Raw genomic sequence first — 16,975 nt, 5'->3', positions numbered from 1 at the left:
CCTCCTCCTCCTCCTCCTCCTGCATGCTTTCTCCAGTGTTGCGAAATGTTTCAAAGAGGTGGGGGGGGTGGGGGGGGGATGGCAACGGATAGATACAGTTAAATATCTAGTGGAAAAGTGAGATGGAAGCCCAACTATCAACAGAGGATTTTCCACAAGGCGGCTGACGAGCGACAGACATCATGAAGTCCAATTGAAACACTCTGTAGTTTTCTGTAATGACAGAAACAGGCATGTCCATTAATTGGTCCTGGCGGGAAAACAATCTCAATCAAACTGAAGGGTTACCGTGTGTTTGTCACAGCTTCAGTGTGTTTTTGCTCTGAGGAGTTGTTATGTTACCCGGAAATGAAATGAATAACATAATAAAATCCCCAAACAGCATGGCAGTTAACGCAGCTCATATATGCTTTTACTGTTTCCATCTGTATGTCATTTTCCACTTTTTTAGCATTTTTAAATAAAAAATGTTTTTTTCCTCCCATGAAATAGTCTCTGGATTGTTCTACGTCTCACTTTTTTTGGCCCACAGCAGAACTTTTAGTTCATTCCCCCCCGAGAGAACTCTGAAGTTGCCAAACGTCGTCTGCAATTTTGCAGCATTTGAGTATTTTGCATGCCGAGCTCGAGTAAGTCCTGCGGATCTGGTGACGTCAGAATCTCCGAGCGGCTCGGCCGCGTGCCACAAGTATAGCGCGTGTCGCTCTGACTCGGGCCTGTCCACGGGAGACGGAGCTCGCCACCACAGGGTCCGCTGTTATCTCGCTTAAATACATAAATGTCCAGATGCACATCAACCCTTAAACCCGCTAACGGACTCACCCTGGCTCACGCCACACTGTGTGTCTAATTTATGTTTTTAAGCCCGTTATGGTCCTCTCTCTCTCCTTTTATGATGTTCTTGGAAAACCACTTAGTATTTCTGACAGAGGACTCGTGGAATAAGCTGCAGCTGTATTCACATTATAAACAGATCACATATCCACCTCGAAGCAACCACTTGGTTCTTCTTCTTTTTCTTTTTCTTCTTCTTCTTTTTCTTCTTCATCTTCTTCTTTTTCTTTTCTTCTGCTTCCTTCTTTTGCTTTTTATAGCGGTTGGAAAACAGCTTTCGGGTGCATTACCGCCACCCGCTAATCTGGATTGTGGATTTAAGGAAAGTAAACCTCTTGTACCAAACGAAAACCAAACAAACAAATAAACATACAAATTGAAGAATGTTCCAGCATTCATCACTAAAGCTTTTCTACATTCATTATATTTCCCTCTCCCATTTCTCTGAGCCCCGTTTTTAAAATGTCCCACGCTGACTCGTACCTCTAACAGAACAATAACACAATAACACATGGTTCACCGCTTATCCTTCTTCACAGAAGTCACACTTTCCATTGTTATGTTTTCTAATAACAAAGAGGGGACTATTAATACCAGTATGGCCATTCCTTAGTCTTGTCATCACCCTCTCCTCTTTTATATTTCAGCCACTAGATCCTGCACTCCCAACCAACTGTTTATTATTAAACATATATCTTCCTTTGCTTCCATTTTTCAATTCATTCTGCCATCTCTTTTTGATTTGCCCCTTAATCACAACTTTTGCTTCTGACTTGCATATATTTAAATTAACAAGTATTCTCCCACTCTTCAAAGCCCTTTTTTTCTGCTTTATCCGCCTTTTCATTGGCCGGGACCACCACTAGGTTAGAGGTCCCCGGGCCTCATGTTGGGTGTCGCTGGCGAACTATGACGTCATGACAGGTGACGGACGCAGGTAAAAGAGGGTCTTGTTTTGTGCGACAGGGCAGGTCTGGGAGCAGGCTGATTGAACAGCAGCACCTCCTCACTCACTGAGCGAGAGAGCAGGGAGGAAAGAGAGCGAGCAGAGAGGAAAGAGAGAGGGAGAGAGAGCAGCGGTCAAGTTGATTGTAAGCATAAACATATGCAGAGCTTTTTTCCCAGAAACCTGCCTCAATGCAGGATTCATGGCCCTGGAGCCTCCCAGGAGTTTTCCACTAACCACCCACCGCAGGCAGAGTTACTCCAGTAGCAGCTGAAATCGGGCCATTCATCCTTAAAGGAAGCACAAAAATGTCTTTGTGCATCCAGCGTGATTGCAGTGTTTGGTTCGGTTTGACTTTGGATGTCGGAAACGTCCCCCCTTGAAATGCGTCGAGTCGTAGCTCAACTCGTTGAGATAGAAATGCGACCGTGTAACTGGATGGTGGCCCAGATGGACAAACCTGTGGTTTCCAGCCCCGCAGCGAGCTCATTAGTTAGAGTAGCAGGGATTTATCCAATTGGTCCTGTGTGTTTGCGAGCTGTGTTTATCGCTACCTTCTTATGTAACTGTACAAAACCCCAACAGGGCCAGAGCTCCTCAACTCAACTGTCAACTCAACTTCAATTTAATTCAATTCAGTTATATTTTGTATAGCTCATTATAACAAATTACTAATTTGCCTCAGAGGGCTTTACAATCTGTACACATGACATTCCTGTCTCAGGACCTCACATCGGATCAGGAAAAACTCCCAAGAAATTGAAAAAACCCTTTCACAGGGAAAAAAAGGGAAGAAACCTTCAGGAGAGCAACGGAGGAGGATCCCTCTCCAGGATGGACAGAAGAATAGATGTCATGTGACCAGAAGGAATCATTACAGAGTTACAACACATTCAATGAATATGACAGAGTGTATGAATAATTGTTAGTAGTCATGGACCACGATCCAGACCTCTGTGATCCATTCATAACATTCACACTTTCATCCCGGTGGTGATCAGGTTCTTGGTGATTACCGCTCATGTGCATTTAAAAGTCACACCTGTACCAACCCTTCGATCCTGGTTTTGAGAAATCTGAATATCCTGCTGGACTTATCAGAAACTGACATACTGTAGCATGTAAACACCCCAAGGAGGTTTACTACGAATGCAGGGGCAACCTCGACACAAGCTGTAACATATAAGCAGTAAAACAAAAGAAATATGATGAGTAATAAAAGTTGAGAGGCCTTCTGCTTTTACGAACGGTGATAAAAGCCAGCGGAGCAGAAAATGCAGCAGAGCTGTGGACTAAGCAGAAATCGGCCAAACGTAGACAAGTTAATGACGTGAAACCAAACGACAATCTGGTTATGAGGCTCATGAATTTCTCCCCCGGGGGTCAACAAAGTCTTGTGTTATCTTATCCCTCCACAAACTAAACAAAAACGACTCGGTCGTTTCCAGAAATGACACGGTGCTCGTATGTCATGTAAATATCCCAAATGTACTTCCTGTGTACGGTTTTCTCTGCAGACCCTGAAGCTGACGAAGGCGGAGCGACAGCGTTTCAGCGAGGAGGTGGACATGCTGAAGGGCCTGCAGCACCCGAACATCGTCCGCTTCCACGACTCCTGGAAGTCGACGGTGAAGGGCCACAAGTGCATCATCCTGGTGACTGAACTCATGACCTCAGGCACGCTCAAAACGTGAGTGCTTTTTGAACTGCAGTCTTTTATCAGAAGAGATCTTTTTTTATTATCTCCATTTCTTCTCTGTCTTTTTTTAATAAGGTGTCTCATCTCTCAAGTGGCACATATCCTTTTTTTTTCCATAGAAAGGAGGATCTTTGTCTGATGTTTGACAGCCTGTCTGCTAAAAGCTGCAGAATAAAGAATAGCTCCACTTTGGAGACACTCTTAAGAGAGAATTCACGTTAAAACTTCCTCTCGGCTGTCAAAATAAGAGTTCTTTCTGGCACTCTTTGTGAGTGTTTGAGTGTGGGATGTTTAGTCTTCCTTCTGTTTTAGGTACTTGAAGAGGTTCAAGGAGATGAAGCTGAAGCTGCTGCAGCGCTGGAGTCGTCAGATCCTCAAAGGGCTTCACTTCCTGCACACGCGCACCCCTCCCATCATCCACCGGGACCTCAAGTGTGACAACATCTTCATCACCGGCCCCATCGGCTCCGTCAAGATTGGAGATCTCGGGCTGGCCACTCTCAAAAGTGCCTCTTTCGCTAAAAGTGTCATTGGTGAGTGCACATTCGATCGGATGAGCCCCAGAGTGATCTCCTTCCACTGGAACACCATCAGAAACACCATTTTACTCAAAGCAGACCGTTTATGACTATTTTAAGAACTCTTTGTAATTAGGCTGAAACATGAAACATGCCATTAATCTTGCATTGCAGAGGGACTGCATTGAGATTTAGCCTTTGGTTTACTTTCCGACATGATTCTTATTTTGCATGAGGGTTCCACTTCCTGCTGCTTGGATCTTCTTCCCCCCCGCAAACATGCAACTCTTCCCGAGATGCCTCCGTTTGAATTCCCGCCTGCTTTTTAAATCACGGCAACTCAAATGTCAGCGTGAACTTTCCATTCTTCAGCATTCCCCATGGACGTGCTCGGAGAAATATAAAGGCTCATGTTACACTTGATGAGTTTAGTGCACCTCCAAATCCAACACTGTATGTTTATTTAACATGAGAGGAGTTGTGTCGTGCTCTGCGATATAGGAAACCTGTTTTTCTTTTTGTCCTTTATCTTGGAAGTCGCGAATCAAATCATCAAATAAATTGATTTTGAAACACAAATAACGCACAACACCTGAATAACCTTAGAAACACTTGAAAAAAAAGCACGAAAGACGAGGAAACGAGCCACAGTTTATTATAATTATTAGTTTTTTATTCAACACGCTACCAAAGAGTGTATTGATGCGTGCATATACATATACCTGGAGAACATACCAGAGCAATTTTTGGAGTTGACGGAGACCAAAACAGAGCAGAAAGGCGAGTGAATTTGGGATATTTTATTCATCAGGTTTACAGAACTATGAACTCATAAACAACTGTTTGTGAACAAGTTTATAAGACGATAGTACACTTTGTCATTATTGTGTTTACAGCTTGTTAGTTGGGTTTATATTCTGCCATGCTGTTGTTTTGAGAATGGCCGTAATGATTCAGTTTTATCCATAAAGTCATATATTAATGGTTTATACTCTTGTACCTTTAAATAGAACCAGCAGTAACATGGGAGTTTACACTTAGTGTCCTGAGGGTGGAACATTAGGTGGGATCAGGTACATTTTGAATGTGAAGTAGCATTACTGGAATAACCGTTGACCTCTGACCCCTGAAACCCTGACAGGAACCCCCGAGTTCATGGCCCCAGAGATGTACGAGGAGAAGTACGACGAAGCGGTGGACGTCTACGCCTTTGGAATGTGCATCCTGGAGATGGCCACCTCTGAGTACCCGTACTCCGAGTGCCAAAACGCCGCCCAGATCTACCGCAAAGTCACCAGTGTGAGTAAAGGGAAAGGAGGGAGGACCGCCTCGGGTCATTTAATGTAATCACACACACGTGTTTCTCCCATGTGGAATTAGATGATATCCCGTGGATACATTCTTATAGCGTGGCCACACGTGGAATATTTTTTAAAAGCCTTCTTTTGGTTATTAAAAAGCTTGGTTTTGTCCAGTATGAGCTCAGGGTGTAGAACTGTACCACAGTCTGACCACTTTTCTATTTTCAGCCCGTAATCTTGAAGTGTCGCACATGTTTGTCTGATTGCCAGTTTTTTTTACCAGATCAAAGATCCTCGTTCACTTCTCCGTGAAGAGATTACCCAACGACACTGCTCAATCTTCTTATCTGAGCTCAAGCCCATATGCATGAGAACATGAAATCTTAATTCTTTGATATCTAAAGAGGGCTTTTAAATCGCAACCCATTTGCAGGACCTTAACTGATGTAGGATTTAGATCACATCAGTTACATGCAGAAGATTTCTTGTGGAACTTCTTACAAGGAAAGACCAGGAGCAGTGTAGCCGGTTTCTGAGAGTGTAGCGTTACAACAACGGCCGCTGTATTTCTCGGGGGCCGAGCACATCGATGACGCCACGGTGGGCAGAAGCAAGGCGACGGTAAAATGATATGTTTTGGAAAATTATGTCTCACTCTACACTCGCACAAAGACGGCTGTTTTGTCTCCGTGCGCAAAGCAAACAGCTTCTGACGGAGGCTGGAAAAGTGAGAATGTGAGAAGGCGACGACGCCAACGAGTCGCAGTGGGTCCTCCACAACCTCCAGAACTGCAGCACGGACAGACGACATCTGTCAGTTTATTGGTTTAAGACATGAAGCAACATATCGGTCTGACTTGTACTTGATGTCCCTTTCTACTAAAGAGGTCTCTAAAGGGAATATAGCTTGGCGTGTGATAGAAAGAACATAAACAAATGTGGTAAAGTTCTTGGAAATGTTTTTATTTTGCGGTCACAACTGCCTGCAGACTTTTCATGGTGTTGTTCATGATATGTTTAAATTTGACATCACAAGTAAATTGCAATTAATAATAAATAAATAAATGCCTTCTGGTGTACGTTCCATTGGCTTTACCGTAATTGGCCCTCCACATGATTTTCCAACCAGTTGCAGGAATTTGCTGCAACTAATTATTTGTGTCCTCGTTGATGATTCTCTGGGTTATATAAAACTGAATAAAATGGTGAAAGATGCACATCACATGTCCCAAGAGCCCAGGAGATGTTCAGCTTATTAATATGAATGGCAGGCTCACATCTCAAGTTGCTCATCGGACTGTAAGCGGAGGTCCTGGCCCGTATATCCGTACAAGACACAAACGCGCTTTGTTCTTGTATGAAATCATTGTTTTAAGATCATTGGAATGAGTGTCATTAACATATGTGACAAAAATCAATATGACAACCACCCAGCTTTTATTTCTCAAGATCTTGTCTTGGCCTCCGTCACCTCGTAACATTTTTTTTAACGAGTCGTATATTAGATTTGGAATGAGGGGAAAACCTGATTTTGTTCTGAAGGTCAAAACAAAGAAACTTCTGTGCTGCGCTTCAGATCCTCTAAATCGAATTTCACGTGTAAGACGACGGAATTTCAGTTTTGGGCTTTCCAATTTGTGAGTTTGAATTACATTATTATGTAACTTACGTGGCTGTAACCGAGGGGGGGGGGGGGTCGTCCTTTAACCCCAAGGTTGGAGGTTCGATCCCCGGCTGCTGCCAAGTTGCTCCCCCTGCCCCTAAATATTTAGGATGGGTTCACTTTAAAGGTCAGAGGTCATGTATTTACCTTCATGCAGATGAAAATTGTAACAGTTTAGCTTAAGAATGCATTCTTTGCAGTTTAGAAAAAAGACCAACACGTGTCACAGCTTTGTCTCACTTTAAGAGTGAGCAAAAATATTTGGATGATTTACAGTCATAAAAAGAAAGACTTGTGTGTCAGTCAGTTAATGCGATAACGAATTGTATCGCTCCAATTATTTTTCTCTTTTGACTGAACATCAGCCGGTTGCTTGGCTGTCTGACGGCCAAACGTCTCCTCGACTCTTTGCTCTCTTATCTGTGTTTTGCCAGGGACGCGAGCTCTGCCGTAATCTTTGTGCATTCTCGTGATAGCATTAAGAAACAACTCCCTCATTTCATCTCATATAAGTGAGTAAGTCCTCCCTGAATATTTTCGGTCTTGAGATCAAAAACTCTGCGTACGAGCTCCAGCTGTCTTTATTTGTTGTCATTTTTTTCATTTTTGATGTGCTCCCGGTATTGTTGCCCTTTGGACGTGACCGCAGAGTCGAATGTCTGACGCCACCGGGCGGAGGGTTAAGATGCGGTGATTCGATTTGCTCCTCTTGAGGGGAGAACTGCAAGGTTGAATGTACAAGAGATTGTTGCTATTGATCCCGTATACTGCTCAAAGCACCCTCCTCGATGGAGCCCTGTGCAGATGAAGTCAAACCTCTCATGATTGTGTTCACAGGGAATGAAACCCGACAGTTTCTACAAAGTCAAGGTCCCGGAGCTCAAGGAGATCATCGAGGGCTGCATACGCATGAACAACGATGAGAGGTAGAAACACACACTGATGGACCACGGTGAAATAACAAACTCCATGAATCCCGTGTTTTATTCTTTATTATGAAGCGACTAATCACTATCCCAGGAGTTTGCTAGAGTCTAAATCACCACATGGATAAAACATTATTTGTTCAACACATCAATCTAAAAAAAGGTTCAAATGTTAAACACAGAAAAGGACTAAAATGTTAGATTGCAAACTTACAAAGTGGCTCTTTTTTTCAACTTAAACTGTTGTAAAATGCTGTTTCTATTATTTTTAGATGTGCTTAAAGAACTTCACCTCCAGGATTCTGCTGCAGCTTCCTGATCATATATGCGTGATTTTGATTTTGAGGTTGCAGTATTATCAAAAACAATATGACAGACGTGTCTATATATACACCTTATAATCTATAGGGCCGTGTAATCATACTTAAAAGCACTCCAAAATATCCATAATGCTTTATAGAAATACCCATAATGCATTATAAAGTACTTTATAATATTTTATAACTGCGAGTCACTCAGTGGTATTTATTGGGGGATCCTAGTGTATTGTAATTCCTGTATATTTCTCAATAGTTATGGATGAATACAAGTACAACTTAAGTTTAAATACGGCAACCCGGTCCGTCACGAAGCTGTGTCTTAATGATTCTCTTCCTGTGCTGCAGGTACACCATTCAGGACCTCCTGGATCACCCCTTCTTCCAGGAGGACAACGGCGTGCACGTGGAGCTGGCGGAGGAGGACGACATGGTGAAGTCGGGCCTGAAGCTGTGGCTGCGCATGGACGACACCAAGAAGCTCCACGGGAAGTACAAGGACAACAACGCCATCGAGTTCCTGTTCGAGCTGTACAAAGACGTGCCCGAGGAGGTGTCTCAGGAGATGGTAGGAAATCTAATTACTGATCACCAGATCGTGGCGACCGTAGCCGACACCTTCTCTACATCCCGATATAGATTTACAATGATTTAAAAAGGTTTTCTGGGGGGAAGGATGACAGGATATGAAGTTATATATATATATAATATAATATATATATTATTGACCTTTCTTAACGCAATTAAGCACCATTCCTCCTCACAAAAGAAGGATGCCGTGTGGTTGGATGACAGTCTCGATTGGTTGCTTGTAGTTATTGAGTTGAATTACAGAACAAAAGACAGTATCCGGATGTTAATAATTCAATTGATATTCCTCATATGGTACCTTTTGAACACAGGTTAAGCTAACATCACATAACCGAGTCTTGACATTATTATCCCTTTGAGTTATCTGTCTCTTGACCCTTGACCCTAACCAGTGAATGCAGGCTCACTAATGCACCTGAGGCATCATTACGCGTCGTCTTTTTACGGCTCTCTCATGACAGCGGCAACTTTTGAAAAGCTCTCTGGCGCATAAAGAGAGCGCCTCGCAGAGTGTGTCAAGGGCACGGCTCAACGTTTAACCGTCAGCGGCTGGTAATGTGAGAGCGTGTCTCAGGAAGCAGTCGAGGTCACGTCTTTCATAATATAATGGCTGTCTTGCCTGCAACAAAACGGGCCTGTGTGACCCCCACCCCCCGTAGAGGTCATTTTTAATGAAAATGCAAGACACAATTCCTTACTTGTTTACCTTTGTGTGGTAGTTTTCATCAAGATCAAATTATGAATCGGCGGGGGACATTTAGTCCGGCCGATCTGCTGTAATCCGACGATGTGTTGAGAGGCGGGTCCGGACTGAGTGTCCCACTCTGCTGGACCGGGTGTCACAAGAGGCCGCGCATGACAGAAGAATGGAGTCTTTGTGCTTCGGTTTTACAAAACAAATGTTGTGTGTCGCATCGAACAGCAGGTCAAAGAGGGCAACAGCCATTGTCTACACATTATATATATGTTTGTGTGTGTATGTTCATGTTGTGCCCTGACCATTTCTCTGTGTTGCGCTTACGCAGGTTGTGCTCGGCTTTGTGTGCGAGGCAGACTTCAAGCTCGTGGCCAGGGCCGTACGGGACAGGGTGGCGGTCATCAAGCGGCAGCGGGAGAAGCTGCGGCGGCGGGCGGAGGAGCGGAAGAAGAAGCAGGAGCGAGAAGCCACGGAGGAGGAAGCACAGGCTCCCCGTCCTGTCACTAAAGTCAGTGACGTCGTCGCCCTGACGCCTCCGGCCCCCGTCCTGTACCCCGTCACCAGCTCTGTGGACTCTGGAGTCAGCTCCCACTGCCCCGCGGAGCCGGAGGAGCCGGAGGCCGACCAGCACTTTCACATCCGGCACCACAGCTTGTCCTCCGCTAACTGTGAGCCGCCTCATAAAGCATCCCGTACAATGAAATGCGTGTCGGCTCTCTACGCCCGTGGTGGTTTGCATGTTTTCAGATCACGTTCTGAGGCTCATAAAACACGTTTGACACTGATGTCGTGCGGCGGGAATGAGTCCTGGCAAATGATTCAGCTTCTTTTATTTCACTTCCGGGTCCTTTTTTTCGAGGTTAATGTTTTTTTGTTTTTTTTCTGCTTGTCCGTCACTGTGACAAAACACATTATCAACCATAACTCGTAAATGTATATAATAATTAGAACGGGCACTCGGTAGAGCGCATACCTTCGCATATCACAAGATTGGGCATTGAATTATGAACATTTTGGCATTAGTTGCATGCCAATTGGATAAAAATTGACCGCGCTATGGTAAAAAGAAGATTTTGACCTTGTCATGACCTTGACCTTTGACCCGATCGATCCCAAAATCTAATCAAATGGTCCCCGGATAATAACCAATCATCCCACCAAATTACATGCGATTCGGTTCAATACTTTTTTAGTTATGCGAGTAACATGCATACAAATAAATAAATACACGGCGATCAAAACATAACCTTCCGCATTTTCAATGCGAAGATAATTATGCTAATTCAACACACTGATAGGATAAAAAGGTGAAGTGATGACTTTTTGAGCAGATATAAATATAATCTGCTACCTAACTGGTTGGAGGATTATAGTTTAATGTTTTCTTTTAGCTGAGATGCCTGAAATAAGGTAGAGATTTCAACATTTTGCTCTATGACATAATTTACGTCAGTAAATACCCCGTTTCGTGGATATTAAAGCTTTTACGTGTTTTTAATAAGGCGGTTAGTAACGAGGGGCTAAATACAACTAATCCGCCTTTCCAGCCTCGTTTTGTTTAAATTCTCTTTCAAACTTAAACGACTTAAACTTAGAGAGAAAGCTTTTGTAAGCGCACAAAATCAAAGTATTATTTTGAGGTTTAAACATTTGAACACATTTGAATTACTCGGGCATGGGAGGAGTTCGGGGAGGCCATGGAGAAGGACTTTCGGTCGGCCTCAAAGAGGTTCTGGCAAACCGTCCGACGGCTCAGGAAGGGAAAGCAGGGTCTACCCCAGGCTGTTCTCAGCGTGGGGGGGGAGCTGCTGACCCGGACAGGGGACATCGTCGGACGGTGGAAAGAATACTTTGAGGAACTCCTAAATCCGGCCAACATGTCCCCTCTAGAGGGGGCAGTGCCTGTAGACTTGGGGGGGGTCGCACCAATATCCCTGGCAGAGGCCGCTAAGGTTGTTAAAAAGCTCCTTGGTGGCAAGGCGCCGGGGGTGGATGAGATCCGCCCTGAGATGCTGAAGGCGCTGGACATTGTTGGACTGTCTTGGCTGACACGCCTCTTCAATGTCGCGTGGGGGTCAGGAACAGTGCCCTTGGACTGGCAGACCGGGGTGGTGGTTCCCATTTTCAAAAAGGGGGACCGGAGAGTGTGCTCGAACTATCGTGGAATCACACTTCTCAGCCTCCCTGGGAAAGTTTATGCCAGGGTACTGGAAAGGAGGCTCCGACCGCTGGTCGAACCTCGGATTCAAGACCAGCAGTGCGGATTCCGTCCCGGTCGTGGAACTGTGGACCAGCTCTTCACCCTCGCAAGGGTCCTCGAGGGGTCCTGGTAGTTTGCCCAACCAGTCTTCATGTGTTTTGTGGACTTGGAGAAGGCTTTCGACCGGGTCCCTCGGAAATTGTTGTGGGGGGTGCTGCGGGGGTATGGGGTTCCGGACCCGTTGCTACGGGCTATCCGGTCTCTGTACGCCTGCAGTAGGAGCTGTGTTCGCATCCTCGGCAGTAAGTCAGACACGTTCCCGGTGGGTGTTGGTCTCCGCCAGGGCTGCCCTTTATCACCGGTCCTGTTTGTGATTTTCATGGACAGGATATCTAGGCGCAGCCTGGGGGTGGAGCAGGTCAGGTTTGGGGGTCTTGGGATCGCCTCTCTTCTGTTTGCAGATGATGTGGTCCTGTTAGCATCCTCAGACCATGACCTTCGGCACTCGCTGGGGCGTTTTGCTGCCGAGTGTGAAGCGGCAGGGATGAGAGCCAGCACCGCCAAATCTGAGGCCATGGTGCTCTGCCGGAAACCGGTGGATTGCTCCCTCCAGGTGGGGACAGAGTGCCTGCCCCAAGCGAAGGAGTTCAAGTATCTCGGGTCTTGTTCACGAGTGAGGGTAAGATGGAGCGGAGATCGACAGGCGGATCGGTGCAGCTGCAGCAGTAAAACAGACGCTGTACCGGTCTGTCTTGGTGAAGAGAGAGCTGAGCCGAAAGGCGAAGCTTTCAATTTACTGGTCGGTCTACGTTCCAATCCTCACCTATGGTCATGAACTTTGGGTAGTGACCGAAAGAACGAGGTCGCGAATACAAGCGGCCAAAATGAGTTTCCTCCGTAGGGTGGCCGGGCTCAGCCTTAGAGATAGGGTAAGGAGCTCGGACATCAGGAGGGAGCTTGGAGTCGAGCCGCTACTCCTTCGCATCGAAAGGAGTCAGCTGAGGTGGTTCGGGCATCTGATTCGGATGCCTCCTGGACGCCTCCCGTTAGAGGTTTTCCAGGCACGTCCTACTGGGAGGAGACCCCGGGGAAGACCCAGGACACGCTGGAGAGATTATATCTCCCGGCTGGCCTGGGAACGCCTCGGGATCCCCCAGAATGAGCTGGAAAGTGTCGCGGGCGAGAGGGAAGTCTGGGTCAACCTGCTGGGTCTGCTGCCCCCGCGACCCGACCCCGGAATAAGCGGATGAGAATGGATGGATGGATGGATGAATTATATCATTTAACCCTTGTGTTGCCTTCGGGTCAATTTGACCCGATTCAATGTTTAACCCTCCTGTTACCTTTATATTTACTAACATATTTTACCCTTGAGGTCAATATGACCCCAGCTATTAAAATCTCCAGAAAATTATTAGAATTAATATTGTTTTCCAAGTTTAAGTGTGAGGTACTTTATGTTTGTTTGTTGACTCCCGAAAGAACACCGACATTAAACATTGAATCGGGTCAAATTGACCCGAAGGCGACAGGAGGGTTAAAATCTGTTGTGCTTTTACAATTACTTTTATTTTTACTTAAATAAAAACTATACCAGACTATTAAAAAAGAATCATTCGTAAAATAACATTCGTATTATAAGCAACAATAACAGTGCATTTTATATATCTTATACAGTGCATCTTATAGTACAAGTTGTTGTTTTGAGAAATAAATATTATGTAAAATGTCTGATATTTCACTCGGAAAGTAGCATCAAATTGAAATACTCAACTAAAGAAAGTACAGAGTAAATATACTTTCCCCCGTGCATATTATAACCACATATCACATGGTGTGCATCAGATGGATCCGTCGAGGTTAAACTTTTGACACCTTGTTTTGTTTTGTGTCCCCATCAACAATCATGAACTCTGCAGACAAATAAGTTTCGCTGCATTGGCTCAACTTGAGAGCAGAGAGCTGCTCTGATCTCGGAGCGCATGGGAGGCGTGAACAGTGAGCTAAATAATCCAGTCCCTGTCGGTTTAGGTCACGACGTGCTGCAGCTATGAATATTTCTCAGTTTTCATCTGAAACAACAGCTCAAATATCCTTGTTGGTGGTCCTTGTGGATCCGATTGATCTCTAAATAAATGTGCCCGTGTGTCTCCAGAGCAGTGTTAATCCTCAGTGGGGTACGTCTCAGTCCGGGGACATTAGACGTGTTGTTTCAGGTCGTGTGTGTGTGTGTGTGTGTCTGAGTGTGTTTGCCGTACAGTTTGTCACAGTTGGTCACATGCTAATGGATTTTGTCCTTTTGTTGAAACAGCTGACTGCGAGACGGACGGCTATCTGAGCTCCTCTGGGCTTCAGGATCCGCTGGAGGCCGGCAGCTTCAACTCGCCCGGGACCCCTCCCACCGCGCACACCGCCAGGCAGACGGCTGCAAACGGCCTTCCCATCCCGGCCCTCCGCTTCCCCTCGGTGAGTGGCCTCGATTGCAGAGTGTGTCATCAAAGTGGAGTGTGCATGGGGGGAGGAGATGGATGACTGTCAAGACTTTACGAGACCTTCATCAACACGACTCAAGTGCTGACGGGGAGTTGTGTAACCCGTGTATAGATGGAGAGTAACACCTGACGATGAGGTTCACAAAAGCGGTCGTTACTTGCAACGAATGAAGGAAGAGCTGATGAGTATTTCAGTTCTGAGTCAATATTTAGTGACTGAAAATGAAAGATTTGCTCACTTTTTGACTGAAAATGAAAGATTTGCTCACTTTTTCCCTTTAAACGTCCCCTGAAGTCTGTTCACCTTATTGTTGATATGATGGAAGGCCTCAGTTTAAGTCCCAACCAGGGCCAAAGTATGGAGTTTGGCCTGGTGGCTGGAGAGCTGCACCACAATCAGTACAAAAAGCATGTTGGAATTAAAGATTGAGGATTTAGTGGTGCAGCATTTGCCTTTTCCTCATTTGGAAACCATCACCATACATGTCATGAGGTGTCACGGATGTCGCAGCGAGAGAGGACCCAAATGCCGACATAACTGCAAAAACTAATATTTAATTCCACAAACTAGACAGGACGACACAAGGACTTCAAAATAAGACACAAAACAAGACACAAACTCCGGGTCGTGACAATATACATGTCTATTTTCATTCAATCAAATCTTGAAATCTAGGGATGTATTGCATTAATACTACCACTTAAAGATTGTGTGCAGACAATTACGTACGTCTTTAACCCACCTTGCCCTCACCACTTCCCTCATTTCTAATCACAGAGTATCGCTGTGTCCAACAACATCGAACATGGCACCTCAGGGCTCCCCAGTGGCTTCAACTCTCCCGTGGAAAGGTAACCTTCTCTTCTTCTTTTTTTTGTTTAAACATCCAAGGCAGTTCAATAGTCCCTTCTTTATGCTCTTCTTTATGGAAGTCAAAGGCCCTAAAATCAATAAGAGTCTCGTAGGAAATGTCTGCTCTTCCCTCTGTAACTCCTCCCCCTCAACATCTGTGTGGGTTACGACAACAAGCTCGAGGCGATCGACAGGCTCTTCAGTGTTTTCATTGCAGAGAGGCACCGGGGACCCTCGCGGGTTTCTGTGTGATGTTGCGGAGGCCCAGTTTTCCATGTTGTGGGATGTTAAGGGAGAGAGCGACTTTATTCTGGGCATGAGGGCCGACAACGGACGTGCAGATTGTGTGTGTCTTGTCATCTGCGCTTTAACTTCTGTTCAGAGACCATGATGTTTGGTCGAATGATATTGTCGCCACACCCAAAGTAACAATTATTATTATTAATTGATGGTTTTGATTAATTCATTTGTGTTTAGTCTACATTCTTTAAAAAAATAACAACAACAAAAAAACGTTGTCTTTGGCCCAAGGTGACATCTTTGAGTCTTTTTAATAAATTTGAGAGCTTAAAGTTACAATCTCAAAGATCTCGGTTCCTTCCTCTTATGATGATGATGATGATGATGATGATAGTCGTCGCTCTTTTCTCTGTTTGTTCAGCCGTAGTAATTGGTCACAGACTAGCAGTTGTAACACTGCATCAGAGTGCCCGGCGGCTTTATGACCACTGTGTTACTTCAATCAGCGATAGATGACCTGACAGACATTTATTTAAAAGAAAATCATTGAGGTTATCATTTAAAACACAGTTAAATTTGTTGGCTATTAATGTAGTATTTGGTTGGGATTCACAAATAATAAAAAAGATCAACAGGTCCTCCACAGCCCGCTCCGTTTGTCTTGGTAGATGAAAACAAATCTTGAGTATCATGTCTCACAGCAGCTCAGACGTGCACTATTTAAAGATCCATTAACTAATTCTTCCTCTGAGAAAAGCCTCGGCTTACTGGTCAGAATCACTCGCGATATCAACGCAACTCTAATGTAATCTTACTTTGCCCGATTTCCATGCGCTCATTGTGTGAAGGTGAAAACAGGCTTTACTCTGAACTGAAGTTACCCGTGAGCTGGCGCTTCTTAAATAGGAAACAGAGCGCTCGCTGCCAACCAGCAGGCCTGTAAATGTTTGCAGCCCTGAGTGGACGGAGCCGGTGACCGCGGCGATTGAAAAAAGACCCGAGAGACGCAATTAGCTGCTGAACCGAAGCTTTTTATAAAATACTGCCGACCGTTCTCCAGTTCTCTGAAACTGAAAACTCCTCCATTTTATAAACAAAAGAGATCTCGTCAGGAGGACTTTATTTGAATGGCTTTTCTTCTTCTTCTTCTTCTTCTTCTTCTTCTTCTTCTTCTTCTTCTTCTTCAAATGCTTCTTCTTCTTCAAATGCTTCTTCTTTTCCTTCTTTTTCTTCTTCAAATGATTCTTATTTTCCTTCTTCTTCTTCTTCTTCTTCAAATGCTTCTTTAAATGCTTCTTCTTCTTTAAATTTTTCTTCAAATGCTTCTTATGTTTCTTCTTCTTCAAATGCTTCTTCTTCAAAATCTTTTTCTTCTACAAATGCTTCTTCTTCTTCTTCTTCTTCTTCAAATTATTCTTCATATTCTTCTTCAAATGCTTCTTCAAATTCTTCTTCTTCAAAATGTTCTTTTTCTTCTTCAAATTCTTCTTCTGCTTTTCTTCTTCTTAACAGTAGCTTCTATCGTGTTTCCCCGCAGCTACGCCTCCGATGTGACTTCGGGCTTGAGCGACTGCAACGACGGCCCGTCGGAGAAGAGCGAGAAAACGGCTGCGAGGCGAATGGCCGGGAAGCTGTCCAGGAGGAGGGCGCGCGCCAGGCTGCGCATCACCGGGGTACGATGCATCCGAACTTCTGTGT

At 44.8% G+C, this 16,975-nt stretch overlaps 1 protein-coding gene across 1 annotated transcript in view; it reads left to right on the top strand.

The window, feature by feature from the left end:
* The window catches only part of wnk4a (WNK lysine deficient protein kinase 4a), a 49,311-nt gene that overhangs the window by 18,754 nt on the left and 13,582 nt on the right, over nt 1–16,975 (top strand). Inside the window, 9 exon segments of the mRNA XM_056429848.1 lie at nt 3,298–3,470; nt 3,792–4,012; nt 5,139–5,296; nt 7,799–7,887; nt 8,553–8,772; nt 9,821–10,160; nt 14,004–14,158; nt 14,963–15,036; nt 16,815–16,950. Of these exon segments, the coding sequence (XP_056285823.1) occupies nt 3,298–3,470; nt 3,792–4,012; nt 5,139–5,296; nt 7,799–7,887; nt 8,553–8,772; nt 9,821–10,160; nt 14,004–14,158; nt 14,963–15,036; nt 16,815–16,950 (1,566 nt within the window).

The sequence above is a fragment of the Pseudoliparis swirei genome, chromosome 13 (assembly GCF_029220125.1).
Source record: "Pseudoliparis swirei isolate HS2019 ecotype Mariana Trench chromosome 13, NWPU_hadal_v1, whole genome shotgun sequence".
Taxonomy (NCBI): Eukaryota; Metazoa; Chordata; class Actinopteri; order Perciformes; family Liparidae; genus Pseudoliparis; species Pseudoliparis swirei.
This window is presented reverse-complemented; position numbering and strand designations above follow the sequence as displayed.